This window comes from Rhipicephalus microplus, unplaced genomic scaffold (assembly GCF_043290135.1).
Source record: "Rhipicephalus microplus isolate Deutch F79 unplaced genomic scaffold, USDA_Rmic scaffold_49, whole genome shotgun sequence".
NCBI classification, from domain to species: domain Eukaryota; kingdom Metazoa; phylum Arthropoda; class Arachnida; order Ixodida; family Ixodidae; genus Rhipicephalus; species Rhipicephalus microplus.
Window position 1 is genome coordinate 2,120,900 of NW_027464622.1, and position 14,289 is coordinate 2,135,188.

At 46.0% G+C, this 14,289-nt stretch overlaps 1 protein-coding gene across 1 annotated transcript in view; it reads right to left on the bottom strand.

Moving 5' to 3' along the window:
• Window positions 1–7,614: 7,614 nt before the first annotated feature.
• Window positions 7,615–14,289, bottom strand: part of LOC119162320 (uncharacterized) — a 44,790-nt gene continuing 38,115 nt past the window's right edge. The window contains exons 3-5 of the mRNA XM_037414755.2: window positions 13,661–13,734; window positions 12,421–12,507; window positions 7,615–7,851 (exon numbers count right to left, since the gene is read on the bottom strand). Of these exons, the coding sequence (XP_037270652.1) occupies window positions 7,730–7,851; window positions 12,421–12,507; window positions 13,661–13,734 (283 nt within the window). The 3' untranslated portion in view covers window positions 7,615–7,729. The remainder of the gene's footprint in view (window positions 7,852–12,420; window positions 12,508–13,660; window positions 13,735–14,289) is intronic.

The following is a 14,289-nucleotide window of genomic DNA, read 5'->3' on the forward strand; positions in this document are numbered from 1 at the left end:
CTTGAAGCTGTCGGGAATATGAAGAAAACTGATATTTAGATAATGGGGGACGAAAACTCTCTAAATCTGCTGGTATTACATGGAACGGTACACCACCACTCGGGCACCTTGTGCCTTTGAAACGAATACGGAACACAGCACGCCGCACTGCTCACTAGCCCTCATGCTTTTCAAGCACGCCTCACAAGCATGGGTTGGGTGATGAAAACTTTCCGGGTTAGCATGCGCACAGATATCAATGTTTTTAGATACAATATCTAAAAACGTTGGCAGGTATGCATTCTCATCCTTATCGCAAATGTTACATACGTGTGCCTGGTACTAAACTGATCGTAAGATATAGATCAGGTCGTGAATATAGTATTCGCCCCTTCCGTGTGGGGGGACAACCAACTTGCAGTAATAGTTTGTATTTCCCTTCAGTATTCATTGGTTAATGCGTATGTTTGTACGCTAACTTATACCGAGGTTTCTCTTCTACAAATTGATGGAGAGATTGTTCACTTTTGCACCAGGCCTATCCTTGGCTTTGGCTAACTAAAGGTGGACCTAGAGAATGCGTTGTGGCCTTCGACTTCAATAGAGAATGTACTGAGGCTTACATAACTAATTAGAACATGACGTTACAGTAGTAGCCAATAAGGGTGTAGCAAAAAAATACGGTCCTTCACAATGTCCTTTTTGCTTGGCGATGCGAACACGAATATGCGCCGAGTCGTAGGAACCGAATGAAGTTACAAAAAAAGGTAACAATAATAATTAAATGATCCCACCCCGGAGGACTGGGTGTGCGGGATGACTAGCTCTCAGCTAGAGATTCAGGAACGTATGATTTCCTGAGCTTCATCTCCCGAACGCCTGATCTCCCAACAGGTTCGGCATTTGGTCACTAGCTCTTTGGTAACTAGGTCAACAACATAAAAAGTTCTTAATCGCCTTCGTGATTTTCAAATGGTCCAATAAATATCGCAAGCAGTACAAGGCGCAAAAAACGCTTTATTTTTGTTCAATAATTGAAATTTTGCAACGAATTCTTAGTAGCTAAATGCTGATTTTAAAACCTGAATTGTGACTGGACATTTCTTTCGAGGCTTGGTTAAACAAAAAAAATGAGAGAATACAATTGTCGTCTACCTAGGGGCGCATCACAAATATGAGCTCCTTAAGCTTGAACCACTACACACAGGAGCCTCTGTAATTGTGCATTACGGTGGTGCTTCTCTAGCCGCCAACAGGCGCGGCAGCGGCGGTGGCGCCAACCGGGCCTCCCTCCATCCTAGAACAGAAAGAACGAGGGTTTCCCTTGGCGCGAATCGTCACATCGGGTCTTGGGGATACACCGTAGAGGCCGTGGTTACGTAGGCTTTCCTGCTTCAGGTGGGTTTCGGGACAAATTTTCGTGTACGACTGTGTGATGCGCTGACCAACAGACATTCGCTGACAGAGTTTCGGGTGAAGGTACCCATGTCTATATAGGAGGGACAGTATTTCAAAGGGTGCGGGGGAGTACGAGGTGAGACGATGGCGCAAAGTGATATACGAAAACTTGCAGTGAACAAAAGCATCGCGCCAGCGTCAATAAGCATCACATCTTTGAAAAGCATTTTTTTAATATGCGTCCAAGTCGCCCACGGCGAAAGAAGCTAGCACAAAGAAGTGAAGGGTAAAGAGAGGGAAGTCAGGTGTGGACTGTGGCTGGGGTGCCGCCGAGGGGGAAAAAAGTCACAAGGCGTAAAAGGGGTTATGCTGCCGCCATGGTTCCGCTCCACCACGGGTACGCGAAGACCAGCGACAAACATCAGAGGAGCACAATTGCTATAAGAACAAAGTTGTAGTAAGCGCGCTGCTTATAAATGTACCGTGCTTGTAATCAGCCAAAATATTTTATGAATATTGCTTTAGTGTTAAATTCAAGGCTCTGATTCACTAATGTTTGAAGTTTAAAAAACAGTATATAGACGAAGACGGACTCCATTTTCGTAAAAAGACGTTATTGCATTCCGATTCCATTCTGGACAAAATGTGCTTAATTCAATTGCCATTTTATTCCTCCAAGCGCTGTCCCCATTCAATTCACATTCTATTCAGGAGTTTCAAAATTGTGGAATGATTCTGGAATCATCCCCATTCCGGAGTGGTCCCTCCGCAACACTGGTGGCAAAACGTAATCAAACGGGGCCAGAGAAGAGAAGACGTGGGCTGGAGTGGCCCTCGTTGCGGCTAAAGATACTGAACCTTCTGTCCTACGGAGAACCATCATTTTTTGTGGCTTTCTAATCTTTCTTTTTTTTATTCCGAGCCTATTTTAATGAGTCCTAGTAGCTCTATTTTTTATAAACCTTCGAATGTACTAACTGTCACGTAGTTTATTTACGTATAGACCTACTGGAAGGCAGGGAACGCCACAAGAGCGAGGAACGTTAACAGGCCGAAAATACAAGACAAGCGCAAGCTCGGGTCGCGCGTGTGCACCAACGCTGTGGCTTGCCATTTCTTGCTTCTTCGTCGTCGTTCGCATAGTTTTCTACATTGGCCCCCAGTGAATAGCGTAGCCAACCTGGCGACTTAAGGCGTAGTCACTATAGCGGAGTCGTAATACGGCTTCAGGCGACTCACATGCACAATTTCTCGGCCACGACGGCGTAAGTCATGAGACTGTGTCAAAGGTTCAATCTCATAATTGACTGGTGACGTACGGGCGAGAATGCGGTAGGGCCCGTGGTATATGCCAGTAATTTTGAGGAAAGGCCAGGAGTATTCGGTGGAATCCAGAGCCAAACAAGAGCACCAGTCGTGAAAGTAGAGAGATGTCGGTCGGTGTCATGCCGTAGCTTCTGGTGGCCTTGGTCCTCGGTTGTCAGTGAACGGTCCAATCGTCTAAAATCTTCTGCGTACCTGGCAACATCTAAAATTGCAGTGTACTCAGAGGAGTCGGGCGTGTATGGGAGGATAGTGTCCAGCGTGCACGATGGTTCGCGTCCGTACAACAGAAAGAAAGGGGAAAACCCTGTTGTCTCGTGCGTAGCGGTGTTATACGCATACGTGACGAATGGAAGGACAGTGTCCCAATTGGTCTGGTCTGAAGCTGTGTACATCGTCAACATATCGCCGAGGGTAAGATTACATCGTTCTGTGAGGCCATTCGTCTGTTGGTGATATGCTGTCGTCATGAGATGAACCATGTTGCACTGAGCGAGCAAGTCTTTAAATGGCGTCAGACAAGAAAACACGCCCCCGGTCGCTCAAAAGTTCGCGGGGAGCACCATGGAGAAGAACGAAGTTGTGCAAAATGAAAAACGCAACTTCCCTCGCGGTTGCTGCGGGTAGTGCTGCTGTTTCCGCGTAACGCGTGAGGTGGTCCACGCCGACAATTATCCACCTATTTCCAAGAGACGACGTGGGAAGCGGTCCGTATAAGTCGATACCGATTCGGTAAAATGGACGCGCTGGACAAGGCAGAGGCTGAAGTGCACCGGCAGGGCATTGAGGTGGGGCTTTACGTCGCTGGCATGCAGTACAAGCACGTACGTACTTGCAAAGAAATGTGTACGTGCCACGCCAGTAGTACCGCTGACGTAGACGGTTGTAAGTTTTGAGAGTGCCGGCGTGAGCGCTTTGCGGGTCGTTGTGGAAAGCTGTACAGATTTTCGAACGCATGTGGTTGGGTATCACTAACAGCCACCTCCGACCTTCAGACGTGTAATTCCGCCGATAGAGGAGGTCGTCTCGAATAGCGAAATGTGTGGCTTGACGGCGGATAGTTCTTGAGACCAAATTAGCTGACGGATCAGTCAGAAAGGCAAGGAGTTGGGAAATCCACACATCTTTGCGTTGTTCCGATACCATGTCTGTGAAGTCGATTGGTGTTATGACAGCTGAAGAAGGTGACGAGGTGGTTGGGTCAGCCAGTAGCGGTGAGCGTCGGAATGCTTGCGGCCGGATCGGTATACAACACGAATGTCGTATTCCTGTAGGCGAAGCGCCCAACGACCAAGGCGCCCGACGGGTCTTTGAGCGATGATAGCCAGCATAGAGCGTGGTGGTCCGTAACGACTTCGAAAGGGCGGCCATAAAGGTATGGGTGGAACCTCGTCAAAGCCCTGACAATTGCGAGGCACTTTTTCTCCGTGACGGAATAATTACACTCGGCTTTCTTGAGGGTTCAACTCGCGTAAGCGACCACGTATTCTTGGTATCCTGGTATTCGTTGAGCCAATACAGCACCAAGACCGACACCAATGGCGTCGGTGTGGACCTCCGTAGGCGCATCAGGGTCAAAATGACGTAGTATTGGAGGTGATGATAATAACCGCCAAAGTGCGGTGAAGGATTCGTCGCACTCTTTTGACCAAGCAGAAATGCCTTTGGAAGTTGTCAACAGGTTGGTGAGAGGCGTGATGGTGGAAGAGAAGTTCCGCACAAATCGACGAAAGTATGAGCACAGGCCGATAAAACTTCGAAGCGTCTTGATGGAATTGGGCTTCGAATAGTCGGCCACGGCGCGGAGTTTCGCCGGATCCGGGAGAACATCCTCTCTGCAGACGACGTGACCCAGTATAGTGAGCTGTCGTGCGGCAAAATGGAACTTCTTGATGTTAAGTTAAAGGCCAGCAGAGGTGATACACGTGAGAATAGCACGAAGACAAACAAGGTGAGTCGAAAAGTCGCGAGAAAAAACGACGATGTCGTTTAGGTAGCAAAGGCACGTGTTCCACTTGTAGCCGCGAAGGATGGTGTCCATCATCCGTTCGAAGGTAGCTGGGGCGTTGCAGAGTCCGAACGGCATGGCGTTAAACTCATACAGCCCATCAGTTGTTACAAATGCAGTCTTCGATCGGTCAGGATCAGCCAATGGAACTTGTCAATATCCTGAGCGTAAATCTAAAGAGGAGAAATATTCTGCTCCTTGCAAGCAATCGAGAGCATCATCGATGCCTGGCAATGGGTACACATCCTTCCGAGTTATCTTATTGAGCCGGCAGTAGTCGACACAGAATCGGATAGACCCATTCTTTTTGCGCACAAGTACAACTGGGGACGACCAAGGGCTCTGCGATGGCTGGATGACACCACGCTTGAGCATATCGTCGACTTGTTCATTGATAATACGGCGCTTTTCCGCTGAAACTCGATATGGTCGTTGGCGTAAAGGAACATGAGTACCGGTGTCAATGTGGTGCGTGATGTTCGCTGTACGACCCAAAGATGGTTGAGCGCAATCGAACGCAGAACGGAACTCTCGAAGAAGGGACAAGAGTTCGCGTCTTTGTGTCGGTGATAGCTCAGCGGCCACAGAGGGCTGGAATGAGTCTGGCGCGGGCAGTGTGGCCACAGGTGGCGTATTAGCATTGAGATGGAGGTGAGGTGGGTGTTCGGCAAACTCCAGAGGGCGCAAGAGGTCAACGTCTTGTATGTTACCCAAACATTCTCCGCAAAGTAAGGTAACTGGCGACGATAGCGAGTTCGCAACGAGCATGGCGGTAGCACCGGGTTCCACGGTGAGTATGGCAAAGGGCAGGTGTAGGCTACGGCGGCGGGTAAATACGTCAGACTGAGTGAACAAAACAGTTCCGGCAGGAGCGGCCGTACAGGTCAGGGCTACAAGGGTGGATGTTCTCGGTGCTATTTCTGTGTCTGCAACAACGACAAGATTGTAAGCTTCAGAAAGAGAATCTGCCAAACACACTGAGAGCTTTGTAGCGGTGTAAGGGCAACGTCTGCACGTGAGCAATCTATGATGGCCCAATGACGCGAAAGGAAGTCCCATCCAAGAATGACTTCGTGGGAGCATGATGCCAGCACAAAAAATTCAATGGCATAAAGTTCACCTTGGATAATGACACGTGCAGTGCACACAGCTGTAGGTTCTAGCACTGCGAGTTGGCCATGCGGAGCATCAGGCCCGAAAGAGGCGTCGTCACCTTTTTCAACTTGCGGCATAAAGTCTCACAGATTATGGAAACGGCGGCTCCTGTGTCGATAAGCGCTTGTGCGGTGGTCCCGTTTTGCGGCGAGAAAGGTGGAGGCCTTAAGCAGCTCGAATGGTATGCAGCTGTTGCCTCCGGAGCTGCAGCTATCAGTTTCCCTCTTCTGTAGCAGGTCGACGATGCATAGGTGACAGGGAGCGTCGTCGGGCGATGGTGACCGATGGTTTGCGAAGGGTTGATGACCGTCAGTGGTGTACCTTGATGGCGTCCTAGACGACGACGCAATTGGCCTGCCCACGGTGTCAACTGGAGGGGGATCTCGGCGACAGTGGCGGGCGACGTGTCCAACGATACCACAGGCGAAACAGATGGGCCTATTATCTGGCGTCCTCCAAGCTTCTGCTCGACGGTATAATGGAGCAGAAGATCTCGCGTAGGGATACGGCGCAGCAATAGGGGTTGTAGGCACGACATAGGGCGGCGTGGCAGGTTGAGCATACGGCATACGCTGTTGAGTAGGCCGAGCAGCGACGGCGGCATACGTGAGAGGCGTAGTGACAGGTGGTTGCTGATGCATCGGTGCAAGGGCCTCAGCGACTTGGGTTCGAATGGCGTGTTGGAGGTCCGGTGCCAAAGCTTGCGCGGGCTCATGTGTCAGTGGCAGCAGTGACAGCTGCGCCACCTCTTCGCGGACGAAGTCCTTGAATGTAGAAAGCAGCGGCTGCTGATCGGTAGGATGGGCAGCTAGGTGCAAGCTTGCGAGCGTGTCTGGCGTCGTGAGGGCTTGACGAGCAATTGCGCGCTGCCTACGCAACTCATCGAAGCTCTGACAGAGAGAAACGAGCACAGCTATTGGGGGGGGGGGGGGATTTCTCGCGAGCAACATCTGAAAGGCGCCGTCGTCAATGCCTTTCAAAATGTGCCTGATTTTTTCTTCCTCAGGCATGATAGAGTTCACGCGGTTGGATAGATGCAACACATCTTCAATATAGCCCGTGTAGGTCTCGCCTGGTTGCTGCGCACGGTGACGTAAACGGTGCTCGGCTTGAAGCTTCCGTGCCCCAGGTCGTCCGAAGACATCCGTAATAGCAGTCTTGAATGCAGACCACGTAGAAATGTCAGCTGCGTGGTTATTAAACCACAGTGGCGCGGTGTCCGCAAGGTAGAACGTGACAAAGCCCAGCTTACTTGGGTCGTCCAATTTGTTACTTGCGCCGACTTTGTCGTACCTCGCCAACCAATCTTCGACATCCGACTCAGTGGAGCCCGTGAAGATAGGAGGGTCTCGTTGAGGATACACGGCGCCGCAAGTGACGTGGACGGCCGAAGGTCCCACCTGGAGAGGCGTCCCGGTGGCCATGTTCGTGTCCCGTAGAGGGGGAAGCTTACGGGAGCGAAGTTCCAGGTTTGTACGGGAGTCCACACACCTCCACCAGATGTCACGTAGTTTATTTACGTATAGACCTACTGGAAGGCCAAAGAATGCCAGAAGAGCGAGGAACGTTAACAGGCCGAAAATACAAGACAAGCGCAAGCACGGGTCGCACGTGTGCACCAACGCTGTGGCTTGCCGTTTCTTGCTTCTTCGTCGTCGTTCACATAGTTTCCTTCATAACAAACATCATCGATAATATGGTGCTTTTATTTGGCTCAGTATTGGTAAAGTTCTGAAAGAATCTGAATCTGGTAAAGAATCTGAAATTATTTTATTTTGGAGCGCCCACACAAAAGTGCCCCAACCGCTGATGTGAGCGCCACATTTAGTGAAGTGTACACAACCCGACGTGACGTGACGAAGAGGGTTACGTGCACTGCTCGCTATCGTACAGCTTGTATTTTTCTGGGCCGCATTCATTGTCATAATACTGCAGGCACTCGTCCGACACAGAATCCTTGGAGTCTACCTTCACCCACATGATACATTCTGCAAAAGATGAAAAATTTGTGTCAGTGCCGGCTGCAAAAAACACCTAGGCTATATCACAGCACGTTAAAGCGACACTAAAGAGAAACAATGGCTTGGTTTAAAGTGATAAACTGCGCTATGCTGCACTATCATAATTTTTTTTATTGTGGGAGAAAATGAACGTTAAAGTTTCGTTTTTTTTTTAATTCAAGCCGAGAACTCCACGCGTGACGTTAACTTTTTCAGAAGACTTCTTCTCATTTTCGTCATATCGACTCAATAACAATTTTTTCAAAAGTCGTATGCTAAGCCTAAGGCAGCCATAGATGACAATTTACTTCAATTTTATCAATGAAGCCACGTATGACCCAGTGGACGCCTTCAAAATCTACAACCTCACGATGTTTGATGCGGGAGTCGAATACAGACTCTCCATCCACATTTTATTTTGGCACGTTTTTTAAAAAAGTCCGAAAAGGTGAAAAAAAAGTGCGAAAGAAAATGTGGATGGAGAGGCTGTCTTTCGATTCCCGCATCAAACACCGTGAGGTTGTAGGTGGTGTTTTCGGTATTGTGAAGCATTAATTTACCAAGGCGCGACACATAATTATCCTCTTTATTGCCCCTAGAAGCGTCGCTTTCGTAAAAAGTTTGACTATATTTCCCAAAATGCTTTTCGAGCACTACAGCATATTCCTAAATATATGTCCGATAATCTTTAAATATAAGAGAAATACCATATTTGCTTGCTCCCTCAATACTTAATTTTTTTTCTGTTGCGACAGATATGATTGGTTGATTGATTGATATGTGGGGTTTAACGTCCCAAAACCCCTATATGATTATGCGAGGCGCCGTAGTGGAGGGCTCCGGAAATTTTGACCACCTGGTGTTCTTTAACGTGCACCCAAATCTGAGCACACGGGCCTACAGCGACAGATATTATAAAACATGCCTAAAATATCAATTACTGTAGTATTCAAACAAATGTAAGTTAAGAGCTTTAATTGGTGAAAACGTATGGTTAGACCAAATAGAAAAAGTATAGTCTTTGCTTCAAAGAGTCCAACGCCCTTTCCAGATTTCCAAAAAGCGGCCGCTGGTACTTTCAACACATCTATAAACTCTGACCAATTTCGCCGGTGAAACCGCAACGCAGAAGAGCTCAGATATCCCGTTTTTCTGGTACATCTCAAATTATTTAGGCTTCTGTATCAACCATCGATCGACTTCACACTATTTTCACTATTTGTGTACGGGACGCACTTGAAATTTGAGTACGCATGACGCACGCACGTCCATCATTGTAGAAGAGCTAACACCACTTCAATCTTCGTCCTCAACAGTGCCGTCATTTTGGTAGTCTAGTAGTTTCGGTCATTCGCGCCTCCATTTTCCTCGAAAATTTAGTCCAAATTCATTACTCTGCAGAAACTATTAGAAGTTGCTTTTTTGAAACCTGAGAGCGGCGATGGATCTTCGCTGAAAAAGCGTTATATTATAGTTTCGTTAATTACCGCTGTAGTTAACTTTCTCAGCCATTTTAAGAAGTAATGCCGCTACTGAAATAGCAACTATGTAGGCAGCAAGCAATTATTCTATTTTCTTTACTCTCGAGCGTTATATATGCATATATACATGCATAAACTTGGAACACTACATAACGAAAATCAGGTCTTGAGTAAACGCTGTTTTTCTTAACTTTGTTACAATACTTCGGCAACAATTTTACTTCATTTGCTACCGCAGTAATTTATTGACCTAATATTGAAACAAATAAAACACTAAATGTAAATATACTACTGGTAAAAAGATTTGTGCTTTCTATAAAAAACGTTAACCATACAGCCTATTCCAGTTCTTCGCTAAAGCGAAAAAGAAAGAAAGTTAAAACACAAATGATTCAACTATGATAGTCATATTCACAAATTCACATATACCTCCATGATTTCTTTCAACATATTCTGAGATGGTCAAAAACAGGCCGGGTGCAATTATATATATATATATATATATATATATATATATATATATATATATATATATATATATTTCCACCAGTCCACTCAGTCCTGTGCTGCCAATTTATACCCACACACTTTTCGAGCTAATTTTCCCACCTAACCTTCTTTCTCCCCCTAAACTGCTTGCCTTCTCCCAGTTAGTTACCCTAAATGACCAGCAGTTATCCTGTCTACGCGCTACATGCTCGACTAATAACAATTTCCTCTTCTTGATTTCAACTTAGATATCCTTAACCCCCGTTTATTCCCTAATTCAATAAATAAATGCTCATAATATAGCCAGCCACTCTACATAGCCTTCATATATTACGAGATGGCGTTTAATTCAGTAGAATTATCAGCAGTCATGCAGACACTGCGGAATCAGGGCATCGATGAGGCATGTATAAACATCCTGGAAGAAATCTACAGTGGATCAACTGGTACCATAGTGGTTCATAAAGAAAGTGAAAGAATACCAATCAAGAAGGGTGTAAGGCCAGGGGATACAATCTCCCCAATGCTATTTACCGCGTGCGTACAGGAGGTTTTCAGAGGCTTAGAATGGGAACAGCTCAGGGTAAGAGTTAATGGATAGCACCTTAGTAACCTGCGCTTCATCGATGATATTGCATTGCTGAGTAACTTAGGGGAATAATTGCAACTCATGTATACAGAGTTAGACAAGGAGAGCAGAAAGGTGGGCCTTAAAATTATGCTGCAGAAAACGAAAGTATTGTACAGCAACTTCGGAAGAAAACAGCACTTCGAGATAGATAATATTGCACTTCAAGTTGTAAAAGACTATGTCTACTTAGCGCAGGAAATAACCGCGGAGCCGAACCACGAGATTGAAGTAACTAGAAGAATAAGAATGGGGTGGAGCACATTTGGCAAGCACTATCAAATCATGACAGGTAGATTACCACTATCCCTCAAGAAGAAGGTATATAACAGCTGCATCTTGCCGGTACTTAGCTATGGAGCAGAAACCAGGAGAGTTACAAAGAGGGTTCAGCTTAAATTGAGGATGATGCAGCGAGCAATGGAAAGAAAAATGGTAGGTGTAACCTTAAAAGACAGAAGAGAGCAGAGTGGATTAGGGAACAAACGGGGGTTAAGAGAGAGAGAGAGAAATAATTAAAAGGAAGAGACAGGGAGGTTAACCTAGACGAACTGGTTTGCTACCCTGTACGGGGGTGGGGAAAAGGGTCGGAAAGAGGATAGATATAAAATAAATTAGGAAAAAAAACCACATGCACACACATTCAGGGAGTTCCGATCACAGTCGAAAGATGTCATAGTTGAAATCAAGAAGAGGAAATGGACCCGGGCTGGGCATGTAGCGTGTAGACAGGTTAACCGCAGATCAGTAAGGGTAACCAACTGGATTTCCACAGAAGGCAAGCGGGTTAGGGGGAGACAGATGGTTAGCTGGGCAGATGAGATTAAGAAGTTTGCTGGTATAAACTGGCAGCAGCAAGCAGAGGACCGAGTTGACTGGCGGAACATGGGAGAGGCCTTTGTCCTGCAGTAGTTGAAATCAGTCTGATGATATATATATATATATATATATATATATATATATATATATATATATATATATGGTCGGAGTTTTTTCTGGCTACCATAATAAAAATTATAAACTTCGGGAATGGTGCGGTATAGGAATCAAAACAATAATGTATTGATTCATTCCTAACAGTTTCGGCTGGTGGACCAGCCTTTTTAGGAAGATCTAGGCTTAGGTCATCTGAAGGCTGGCCCACCAGCCGAAATTGTTAGGTAAAAATAAATAAATTATTGCTTTGTTTCCTAAACTACATTTTTCTCGAAATTTATAATAAATAGCTCTCAGACCCGAGCATTATTGCCTGTTGCATCTCACTAATATTTTGTCCCACAATGTATATATATATATATATATATATATATATATATATATATATATCAGTCAGAATCAACAGGCAATAATGCTAGGGAATGAGAGCGGATTTTATTAGTAATAAATGTAATATAAATATAAAGAATGAAATGCGGATGAAATAGAACTTGCTACCAACTGAGCTACCCGACCACTTTATGGGGCATATATGTCCATTCAAACGTGGCATCGTCAGTCAGCGCAACCCCCCCCCCCCCCCCCGGAGCCATGACTACGAATGTGGAGCACTGTACGTGATGAAGCTGACCAGGTGTGTAATGAATGCCGCTTGTGTTTCGCGAAAGTTATGCGACCCCAGTTTCACAAACGCGAACCAAATGATGCATCTCGAATGTATAAAGGTCTTATCTTCATGAACTAATTTTCAGAAAAAAATCCATAAGCCGCGATAGATATATACACGTCATACTTCAGCCTATAATATAAAAACCCTCATAACGCACATGCAACGGTCTATCCTGAGTATGTGTGTGAAGTTTCCTACTATTCCGATCGCCGCTATGTCAATTCATGCGTAGTGAATCGCAAGATGAAACTACTCCTATCATTTTTCAGCGAGAACGCTTGCTGTAACCGCTGAAGATCCCGTGTATAATGTTTAACACCTTTGGTTCTAGCGAAAAAGTGTCCTCCACTTACGCTGAGTGCCGGAAAGGGGAAATATGCCCCCGAAGCAGCTGTGACCGTCAAAGAAGAGCATTTGAGCCGTGCCAAGAGACCCTATGTCTGGAAAACACAGGAACATTTTTTTTCAGGAGCGCAAATCAACCACGCCGCGTAAATCAGCAGCACGAGTGTGTCACAGAATCACTCGTGTCCGTTTATGTAAACTGCGAACATGAGCCTTCATCAGCTGATTGTGCATATTACAGGTCGGAAACCTTCAGCTCTCGGTTTTCATGGTTGGGAGGCAGCAATATCTGGCCTCTGACGGGAGCCTCTTTAGGCTTCCTTGCATCACAGGCCATGTTTCCTCTAACGCAGCCTGCAAGCGCCCGCGCTTTTTCTTTTTCATTTCGGGTAAGGTAAGCAACGCAAACTTAAATCGGCAAGATTCGCTCTCATATGTGAGTTCTGTTTACTGGCGGAAACGAAGGAAGTCACGATTGAAGTACAGAGTGGTAAACAATGTCATTAAACAAGGCACGACGTCTTCTTACCAATATTCCTCCTTTTTTACTTCGGGAATGCACTTTCGAATCCTTAAAAAGGTGTCAGTTAATTGTCAGAAGTTAGCCTTGCCTGGATTTCGATATCTAATAGGCACCTCGCAGTAATACTGCACATATAAATTGTGTGCCGTGTTGCATCGCTTAGCCGTCCCACGTGTGCAGCGACACTTTGGAGACCAGCCATTGGCTCCAGGAGTTTGAGGTCTCAATGCCGCTGCGCGGGCTATTAACAACTCCACCTTTTAACTTACACCTATAGAGCCAACCGCATGAGTGCTTTCACACTTGGCCCTCCTTCCCCTCTTCCTACTCTGTGGCTGCTAGCGCCGACAAGGGAACCGTTGAACACGTGCTCAAGAGCTGAACGACCGCACGCAACCAGTTTATTCATGCGGCAGGTATGTTAATCAGGTGTGGCCGCTTCCGCTGACTCAACTACATTTATTGCAGATATAATCGAGGGCAGCTTTGTGACCTCATTGTGCTCATTCGTGGCAGATATATACTGAAGTGAAGCTTCTATATACTGAAACGGTTGAACTGTGGCTGCTGGGATGTTGAGGAAATGAATAATTTCAATTACCTCATCACTACTTATGAATAAATAGAAGCATAATCATCTCTTATGATGGGCAAGAATGGAAATGATTGGTTTTAAGGCACTGATCAATGAAGAAAAAACAGTGCATTCATGAGAGTCCACTTACCATCGCATGGACCGAAGGGAAAGTTTCCAGAGTCAGAAGCAGTAATATTGACGCAGTAGTCGACTTTAAAATTGCTGGAAAGTAAGAAATGGTTAAATTAAAAAGCGAGAAAACAAGCTCCAACGGTCAGAAGCTTCAAAAACTGGACCTCGTGGCACACATGAAAGGAAGTTTCTACTTAAACTACGCATTTAGGCGAACAGTATTTATGTACCAAATACGTCAACGTAGTTAAAAATAAACAGAAGCCTTACGTCCTGCGACCATGTTCTTGGTCGTCATTTTTGTGTGCCAACGGAGTTCACTCTCCAATCAAAAGTGGCACCGGTGTAATGCGCGCGCCCGCCGCCATGAGTGGCGCACCTCCCCGGATCACCCACTCAGTTTAGCCAGGTTATTAGCTCAAATTAACAGCTTCATTTAGGCTAAGGCCGTCATCATCGTTTTTTTGAACATGTCATTTGTGGCGCAATACTTAGAACATGAAGACACGAAAGAAAAGCAGATGAGTGCCATCTGTCTACGTTTTCGTTTTCCCCTATTCATGTTCCAAGCATTGTGCCACAAATAACACCTTCAACAAACATGCGAACCAACTCACCAAGATAAAAGTTCTTCTATCACCATCA